General features: G+C 33.8%; 1 protein-coding gene across 2 annotated transcripts; it reads right to left on the reverse strand.

Annotated features, from left to right (window-relative positions):
- Positions 1–369: 369 nt before the first annotated feature.
- Positions 370–9895, reverse strand: LOC137837361 (protein ABA AND ROS SENSITIVE 1). Of its 2 annotated transcripts, none has more exons than XM_068646340.2 (8): positions 9719–9895; positions 6877–7032; positions 6342–6441; positions 3307–3523; positions 1969–2236; positions 1066–1141; positions 905–951; positions 370–800 (listed from the first exon to the last, which is right to left on the reverse strand). In XM_068646340.2, the coding sequence occupies exons 2-8, from the start codon at positions 6963–6965 to the stop codon at positions 620–622; spliced, it is 978 nt and encodes a 325-aa protein (XP_068502441.1). In that variant the 5' UTR covers positions 6966–7032; positions 9719–9895; the 3' UTR covers positions 370–619. The 2 variants fall into 2 exon arrangements, with proteins under 2 accessions (XP_068502441.1, XP_068502442.1); XM_068646341.2 differs by having other exon boundaries at positions 6356–6441; positions 9719–9827.

A 9895-nucleotide genomic window follows, 5' to 3' on the forward strand; every position in this document is an offset into this window, starting at 1 on the left:
CCATTATTTTATAAGAAAATAAATTATATGGATGAAGAATAATTTTTTAGAGTTACTCTTAAAATCAATATATCTCTCTTCATCAATTATATTATATAATTAAGTATAATTAGAATCATTATTTTGTTGTGAAAAGTGATGCTAAAATAGTTGTTTGAATGAAAAAAAAAATCTCTCAACAGAGAAAGCGTGTATGAAAGGAAAATATATTAAAAATTAGCCTTAAATTAAAAAAAAAATACATTCATGAAAATAATTTATTTTTCAAAAAGAAAACGTTTTTTCAGTAAATATAAGCTGATGTCCCAAATATTTTATTTTAAATTAAAAACAGCTGAAAAAGGAAAAGAAAGTTTTGCAAGAATACTATAGTAGAAACTTACTTCACCATAAAAAGAAAATTGTCTCAAAGAGGTTTCTTTTACAAGTAGCATATTGTGTTGAGACCCATGTTAAGAAATGTTTAGGAGAAAGATAAGATTGAGCCCATTACTTTTTGCACCCCCATGGTTTCTTCCTGTCTCCATGGAGGTGATGGAAGGTCTAAGATACCTATGTTTAAAATATTTGGATTATGAAATTTGAAAACATATTCAGAATTACACTATTTATTCACATATTACAAGTGTTGTGCTCTCCAATCCACGGCAAAATTTTCTTCACTTTCCTCATCACTGGATGACCCTTCGTGTGTAGATTCCTTGGCTACAACCTCAGATGATTTATTACGCTTTGCAGCAGTAGCAGATTTTAGATCCAATCTCCTCTTCTTTAACATTTCTACCTTCTCCCTTAAGACCCTGTAGAAGGATAAATGATAGAGGAGGAGGGGTGTCTTAGTTAGTACAGATGGGAAAACAGAACAAATGAAAGGGGAAAAAGTATTAAAGACGGCTAAACATACTTCTGCTCTACAGATTCAGCTTCCTCTATCATTTCGGCCGCATCAATCTGCCCATAATGACAAACGTTTGATCATGAATCAAATTTATAGTGCATAGAAATATCAAGGTTAGAAAGTCAACAAGCTCAATTATATAACAGAAAGAAAATAATGATCATCACCTCTTCTTCCTCCAACCGGTTGTCAACCTCCTGCAAATCTTCTTGAATCAACTTCTCAAATTCCTTGTATTCGTCTCTAAGAGAAGATTTTAAAACAATGCCATTTTAAGTAACAATCTACTTAACTATATAGATCTTCCACAGAATAGAGAAGAACAAAAGTTTTCACGAAACACCAAGACTATGGTATCGCACTAATAAACACCAAGAAATAAAATGGTTTCACCCTTGATTTCTCTAGATTGAGGGGTGCATCCATAAAGTGCACTATAGGAAGTTTTCTTCACCTGAATCAGAGGTTTGCGTTTGCACAAAACCTTCTAAAGTGCACCCCTAGCTTTAAAAAAGCCAAAACCCTCACCAATTATACCTTCATTCATTTGACAGAAAAGACAAATAAGAAAATGAGTCCCTATATTTTGACACCCCTCCTATCCCAAACATTCAGTAGAGAACAGTCTTTTAATATTTTATTCCTAACTACGTCACTGACTTTAGTGACTCATCAGAGTATAACATTTTATTATTAAAAAGTTGTCCTATGTTTGTTTAGGAAAATATAGTTGTCAAGATTATTTTGCGAAAAATCCTCAAAGAATAGGGGTTATATCATTATTAAATGTGATTATAAGTGGATCAAACAAGTTGATACCAGCATCTGATATTATGAACTAGACTTGTTTCCAGTTAAATATCTTCAAGAGTTTTTCAAAATCACTCTGGTTGATAAAATAAGATAAAAAGCTAATGAAAAATTTACTGTTCTCTGTTTTATTAAATATGGGCAATATTTTTCTTCCCCAAGAATAAAAAATATTTTGGTTATCTTTACTGCCCATGAAAATAAAAAATTTAATGAAAATTAAATGTAGCAACAACCAAGAAAATAAAGGGGGAACCTACTTGACATCTGGCTTAACAAGCTTTATGCCACGGGCACGCAAATCAGCTTCCTTATTGTCAAAAAATCCTTCAGGCAGACTCCCTTTTACTTGTGTCTCTGTATCAGTAGTCTTGACTGATGTCTGCTTACTCTCCGTTGAGGCTTCGCTAACATTTGACTCTGCAGCTTTATTGTCATGAAAATGACCTTTCTCCTTCTCCAAGTTTAACGTCTGATTTTTGGCAGAAACCCCAGGTTTTCTACCTAAATCAGAGGCTGCTAAATGTTCTGAAAGGAAAAATGTCAATGAAGCAAAAGTAAGTTAATATTAAGTGCTGCCAGTTGCGTCAAACTGACATTATTAATCAAACATGTATCAACATGAAGTCCAAGGTTTGATAAAGCACCAACTAGATATACCCACTACAAATAATGAAAGATGAGAATAATGTTACTACTTTTAGACCCAAAGGACCTTGTCACTGCTATTAATAAAATCTGAAAATCCCATGCCTTTTACTATTTATCAATATATATTTTGGAAGAATACAAGAAAAAGCACCAAAAGTTTTTCAGTCCATTTCCAAGCAGGGTACAGCCAACTGTAGACTACAATCATTTTCGTAACGCATCTATAATCATCTCAAAGCCCAAGCACATGGATTTCATGTCTTACTCTTAACAATTAATTTTATAAAGGAAGAAATTCCATAATATGTAAAGAAGAAAATTACAAAGAAAATGAAGGATAAAGGGTCCTCCATAAAGAAAAAAGGAAATAAAGCAATGAACTCCAAAAAGTAACAGAAAAACAATGCAAAACCGAATGAGGAACCACTTTTGAACAAGCATCAGCCTCGTCTAGGCTACAAACATGTAATATGTCATCAGTTATAATTCTATTAAGCACCTCACTCTGACTAAAATTTAGACCATAGAGAGACCTTTGAGCATACAGAAGGGATTTTCAAGATAGAAACCAGTCTTATATAAAAAATGAGTTTGAAATTCTGAAAAGGACTTTCACAAAACTTCCTAGAAGAATCAAGGGACCAAAATCCTTGTGTGTAAATAAGCAAATGAAAATTGTGAATTAGACACTAGTTCATAAAATTTCTATCATTCAAGTTAAACTAGTCATGAGAATTCATGAAAGCATATTTTATTCTTAAAATTATGAATTGTTACTATAAAAATATCAAATGGACAAGCTGGCCATTATATTAATAAAGTGGCATAAAAAATATGCAGATAAAAATAAATATTGTTATCACTACCTGTGATATGTAATTGCAACTCGCTTATGAAAATGTACAAGAGTACAAATATGTAGTTCCATTTCAAAACCAAATTCTTACCAGATCTTGTCTTTCCTGGATCATTGTCATCAAAAAAACCAGGCGGAAGCACTGATGATGATTGAGGTTTAGACACTTCTCTCGAACCTTCTGGAAGTTTTGATTGTGAGCCCAAAGGATGGTCTGGTTTAGCCTTGGGAATGATGGTATCAGAAACAGGCTTCGCATTATTTTGTTGAGTTAATCCAGCAGCATTAGCTTTCAGATTACTTATTTCCTGCCCAAAATAATCATAGCCTTTAAAGATAAGTTCATTTTGGAGTGTGGATGGGGGTAAGAGAGGTTGTGAAATACAAAGGGAAACAAACCTTAACAAGTTTCCGAAAAATGATAAAATTAAGAATAGCTAAACATGACCTGATAGGATTTTAACTTGAAAAAAATACCACTAAGAGATGTTTAAAAATTTACATGCCTGTACATGGTTATAGAGTTATCAATCCCAGATAGAAGCACATGGCGGCCAGCTCTAAGAATAGCAAAACGAGTGTGTTAGTGTAATACTCTGTTCGACATGTATTGGGGTCTGTTAGTGTTGTTGTTTCAGTTAGACAGTTGTTTTCTGTTACAGCACTGGTATTGATTTTGTTAGCATAACTGTTCTGTTGGACAGTTACAACTAACTTGTAATTGAGCTCTGTACAGCTATAGTATACAATAAACCCTCTGAGTGTCTACATTTTTGTTTATGAACGTGTTGAATGGGTAACAAACTTTTTATTATAACAGTTAAAAAAAATCTTTTGAGTACACATATCTATTAGAAATATGTTCAATCAAATAGATATTATATCCAAAAATGAAAAGATTTAAATCTGTGTTTTGAGGAATGACTCTAGTGGACCCTATTTTTTGTGTATCCTTAAAATCCATATTTTTTCTAAACAGATTTGTTCAAATAAATCTTGTGCATATCTTTTTTTTAATATATTGTGAATATCCCTCAATCATCTTTAAACATAAACAATTTGAATAAATTGAAAAAATCTCAAATACTCCGTCATCACACATTATCTTGAATGAAATGATTTTCTAATTATATTTTGATTTGTTTCTTTTACTAACCCGTATTGCAAATACTTAGTTTCTTAAATATATTCGAAGCAAAACAAATTGGAAGATTGCAAATCCAAACTTTTTGTGAGGATATGAAGATATTGTAATATCTAAACTTAACCAATTCAAGTGCCAAAGAACAAATATAAGAAGACTCGCACTCACTTATATACAATAATTTAATCATATCTTTAATCGTAGTGGAATCTCCAACACATCCCCTCATGCTGAGGACTAGACATCTCAAGTGTAAGACTAGATATTAGTGGGCAGTTCGATAGTAGGAGCACAATAGGTCCAATAGACCTTGTTAGGATAGACTTTGATACCATATTATAAAGTAACCATAATATAATTTGATACGATATTAGAAAGTGGACTTTAAACTTAATTCAATCCTACAAAACCAAATTGATAGGATGAGGTTTGCACCCATTTATAAACTATAATTTAATCATATTTTTAGTCAATGTGGGATCTCCAAGAAGTATGTTTTACTCTAACTCGTCCTAAATAGTGTTTTGATGTCAACAAATTGAAATATCTTAAAAGGGCCTTTCATTGTGGTCTCATCTTTCATCCTACCATTCCACATCAACCTCTAGACATTAGAGTTTTTTATGATGTTGATTGGGCAACAGAGTCTGATGACAAAAGATCTACTTCAGAGGCTGCCATTTACTTGGACCTAATTTAGTTTCATGGTGGTCAAGAAAACAAACTGTGGTTTCAAGATCTAGCATAGAAGCTGAGTATAGTAGTTTAGCAGCTGCTACAGCTGACATTGTGGATACAAACTCTTCTCAAGGAACTTTAGTTCCTATTTATACTTCTATGTGAGAATCTCAGTGCTGTTAATTTGGCTCACAATCCTCTTCTCCATGTTAGAACCAAGCACATGGAGCTTCATGTGCTCTTTGTTCACACAAAAAAAGTTAGTAACAAGTAGATTGTTGTTCAACACATTCCTGGTCAAGATAAGTGGGCAGATCTTCTCAAAGCCTTTATCTCCTACTAGATTTTTCTTTCTTGAGAGAAAAATTCAATGTAATGTAACCAAGATGCCTTTGGTTTCTCAGCCCCCCTTGAATTTGCAGGGGGGTGAGCTTAATACTCTGTTTGACATGTGTTGGATCTATTGGGTCTATTGGCATTGTTTCAGTTAGACAACTGTTTTCTGTTACAGCGACAGTACTCTTGGTTAGTGTAGCTGTTCTGTTAGAGAGTTACAACAAGCTTATAACCGAGCTCTGTATATAGTCTTATGTTATCTTGTATCTTTTACTCCTTTCATAATAAATCAGTGTATCTGTTACATTATAAAGTATAATACAAACTAAATAATTTAAACTATAACTTCAAACATAAATACTAAAACATAAAATTGAAAAAATTAAACAAATTTTTGATAAATAATAACTTAATAAGACAATTTGCACACACAATCTAATATCAACAACATAGTAATTAAGTCGAAAAATAAAAGATGATGTAGAAAAAGAACAGAGCACTTGAGATAAATTAGTAGAATGTAATCTGAGAAGAATGCAGAAAGAAGCAAAAACGGACTAAAGACCAAACCAGTACTAACTTTTCAAAAAAAAAAAAAACAGTAAAAAGGGTTGAAACAACGGTAAGTGTTTGTGTGGATGATCAAGGAAGAAGATTTCAAATCTTAATATTATGTTTCTGAAGCCAAACATGCAGCAGAAAATGAGGGAGATGTCACAGTTATACCCCATAAAAACTTAAGATCTAAACAGAAATATTTAAGGGGCAAAATGGCTTTTTAAATTTTAAGTGTATATCTTGGTTCCACTATTATAGCATGCAAAAAAGCTTCTATTATGGCTGCTTTTGAGAACTGTTCTTCCATGTGAATCCCATAGCAGCTCTGGGCTGCTATGCTGTGTGATTCTTCTATAGTGTTACTGACTACTGTGAACAAATACACACCAAGAATAAGATTTCAAAATCACCTCACGATGCTTACGAGAAACTTGGTGTGCATCCCATAAAGACTCAGACTTCAGAACAACACCACAAACCCGGCAAACAGGTTGATCAAATTCATTATACCTGAAAGTATATTCACAGAAACTGTCAAATAGTAACCGGTATAATTTAAATAAATCATCTCGTTAATGTTTAATTTCATGCTGAGCCAGGAAGAGGCATGTCAACATATCGGATACAAATCAAAATAGGAGTAAATATGGATATTGTACACATTGCGGCATATTCAGATATAGTTGCCATGTAATTAGCAGAAAATTAAACAACTAAATAAAAAGGCATAACTCAATTTAAAAACAGAAGGTATTTAAAAACCTAAGTGTCATTTTGAGAAGAATAATAAATAAAACCATGAAGGGTGAATATATAAACTGAATAACTGACACTGCATAACATATAACATATAACAAATAGAAAAATCCATATGCAAATTTGTGAAGGGTAAAATAAATTGACGCGGGGAATGGAAAAATTACATGATGAGCACCAAGTACTAACCTCACAAGGGGAGATTCTATACGCTTCTCCTTCTTCTGGGCATTCAATTTAGCACGAAACAAAGCCTTTTTCTTGGCTTGTGCATCCATATTCCAGTTGATTGGGAAAGCAGTGTGGCATATAGGAAAATAATTTGATAAAAGGAACAAACTTTCCCTGAAACCTCACCCAAAACATATTTGAATCAATAATCTTCCTTTACCTCAAAAAATAAAAATAATATATAAATAACAAGAGTTTTGACAACTAAAACAAGCACTTTCACAATGATTTTGCTTTTGGTGGAAAACTTATAATTATAGCACCATAAACAATATTAAAACTAATTGAGAAGGTAAGTGAAGCGTCCGATAACATTAATGACATAGTAAGAAAGCAACCTCACAAGGTCCAAAGTGAGATAAAAATACACTAGTCCTTTGATCTACAAGAGCAATTGATTCAAATACAGGCAGCAATCATTCATTAGGCAATGATATGCAAAGCCTATGCACAATGATTAAGTCACCCCTCTTAAACCATAATATGATTAGGTCAAGAATACAGTCAAAACATATCTACTGAAATTTTAAATAACATTTCTAACTAGTAAGAAAACAACAAATTGTGCATAAGTTCAGATGGTGTCCATCAAGACAGGTAACCTTGAGAGAGACACAGTCCCTAGACTCAACTTCATAAATCACCTGACTATGCTACACAGAAACTGCACATAATTGTTTCACACACGAAAACAAAGTTCATGCTCACACATTTGAAGACTATTATAAAGCCAAACCTAGTGCTCCACACCAACCACAGAAACCTCTGCACATTAAGGATGAAACAAGAGCTGAATCCACTTCTGCTCTGACAATTTTGATGCCCAAAGCATATAACACAATTGTATCAAAATTAAACCCTAATCAGCGGTTGAATAATAGGGATGGCCACAAATCAGAAATTAAAAAGCAAATCATGAAAACAACAAAAAGGGAAATTTCAACCTCAAATTTGCTTCATCCCCATTCCTTTTCTACCGCCTCACCACCAAGGTAGTCAAAATCGAGATCTTACTAAGGATCGGATAGATAAACATGAATCGTAAATCGAAGATCCTACAAATTTTATGAAATTCATAATTGAATCTCATAATATATAAAAGAGTACCTAATTAAGTGTAAGGAAATGGGAGAAAAGAGTAAGAGTCATGACTGCAATGGGGAAGTTGAAAGGGAAGGGGGGATGAGAGCAGGATTCATGACTGCACTGGATTAAAAAAATTAATTCTATTGGAGAAGTTGTTACGTTTTCAGTAAAAAAATTAAATTTGCACTAAGTAGTTTCTTTCACTATGCAGTAAGTGGATTCTTTTCACTTATTTGGGCTTTTTATCTTATTGAGCCCATATGTTACTGCTGCAGACTCCTCCATCTTAAACAGAAACCCTAATATCTACTACCCCATCTGCTGCTGCCACACCACAGCCACCGTGCCGCACGCCGTTGCGTCGCGACACTGTAAATGTTGCCGCACCAACCATGTAAGAAGCGCTGCATGTGGAGATTTCCAGCATCGCGAAACTCGACGATCCCACGCGAGTTGCGATTTGCAACGCCGATCCCACGCGATCTGCCGGAATCATATTATTCTGGTGATCGCAGATCGGCACCATGAGTATATATCGTAAAATTGTACGATCTTACGATGCAACTCGCGATTTTGACTACCATGCTCACCACTACTTAATACTATAATTAATAAAATAATAAAATTAGGAGCATAAATTCACTATTATTTTTGTAAAAACAATTTGATTTACAAAACCAGTTTCAGAACACTCTGATGCTTAATTCAACACGTAACTCTTCTGATTCACACCATGTTAGTCAAAATCGCGAGTTTGACTAATTGTGTTCAGTTGTTACTTTATCAAGACAGCCGTTGCCCGTAGCTTTTGCAAAACAATTGATATTTATGATCAAGACATGCACATTCGCACATTACGACCGTAAGTGGTTTCTTTTTTCTGTTTTCAAGTTCAATTTTGTGGAAGTAAAGTAACTATCTGGCTATCTTTACTTTCCATCATTCATTCATATTCTAATTCTTTCCATGTGATTGATGTAATATTGATGATATGCACCTCTAAAGCATACATGCAGAGAAATGTACAGAACGATAAAAATCCACACAGCAAAGTATACATTTTTTAGCTGGTTCTCAACAGTCACAAGTTACAACAAGGGCACTCAGCACTCAGACCTGTTCTCTACTTAATTCAGACAGTTCTAGTGCCAGTAACATAGGATATATCCAAATTAAATGTCCTTGGTTAGTAATTCCAAACAAAATATCATTCCCAATTCCATCAGCTCCAGAAGTGAAAATATCTCCCTGGAATTTCACTTCCCAGTTCCCACGGTCCACCACAGCTAGAAATTTATTTCTTACAATCAAAAGCATTAATTAAAACTTTAACTCGATTATCATTCTTTTTCCTATATATTACGAACGAACTTAAAGCAGGAAAACAGTCACGTGCATACATCCAAACAAAATTGTTTCTCGGCACCAGGAAACCCAAGAAAACACACAGCAAACGTCATAAATCCTTCAAGCCCAAACCTAATATAAATTACATATTCGAAATCGAAACCCTGAGAAGAGCACAGGGAATCAAGGTAAAACGAAATTCCAATCATCGATGACGGAAAATGGGGGAGAAGGGAGGAAATCGTACACGAATCGACAAATGCGTACGATGAATCCAAAGCGAATTTAAACCTAACCCTAACATAGAGTCACATCGAAATGAATAAATATTAACAAAGGAAAATTAAAGAGGGATTAAGGGAAGAACCTGAGAGAGCTACGGTCAAAACACTAGATTGAATCGGCGGTCGGTTACGCTATTTGCAACAGAGCAGCCGCAAGGTTCTTTTCTTTTACGAGGGATATAAACAGTGTCCTCAACCACAGTACATGGTCACCTTCATCTTTTTTCCTTAGTTAATTTTTTGTTAATCATAAAATTTAC

This window comes from Phaseolus vulgaris, chromosome 4, assembly GCF_051622355.1.
Source record: "Phaseolus vulgaris cultivar YP4 chromosome 4, ASM5162235v1, whole genome shotgun sequence".
NCBI lineage: Eukaryota > Viridiplantae > Streptophyta > Magnoliopsida > Fabales > Fabaceae > Phaseolus > Phaseolus vulgaris.

Excerpts from the sequence above, each read along its gene's own strand:
- LOC137837361 (XM_068646340.2), bottom strand. The coding sequence starts at position 6,965 with ATGGATGCACAAGCCAAGAAAAAGGCTTTGTTTCGTGCTAAATTGAAT. Across the intron at positions 3,524-6,341 it reads TTTCTCGTAAGCATCGTGAG|GAAATAAGTAATCTGAAAGC; the intron begins GTGATTTTGAAA and ends TATTTTGGGCAG. Across the intron at positions 952-1,065 it reads ACCGGTTGGAGGAAGAAGAG|ATTGATGCGGCCGAAATGAT; the intron begins GTGATGATCATT and ends CATTATGGGCAG.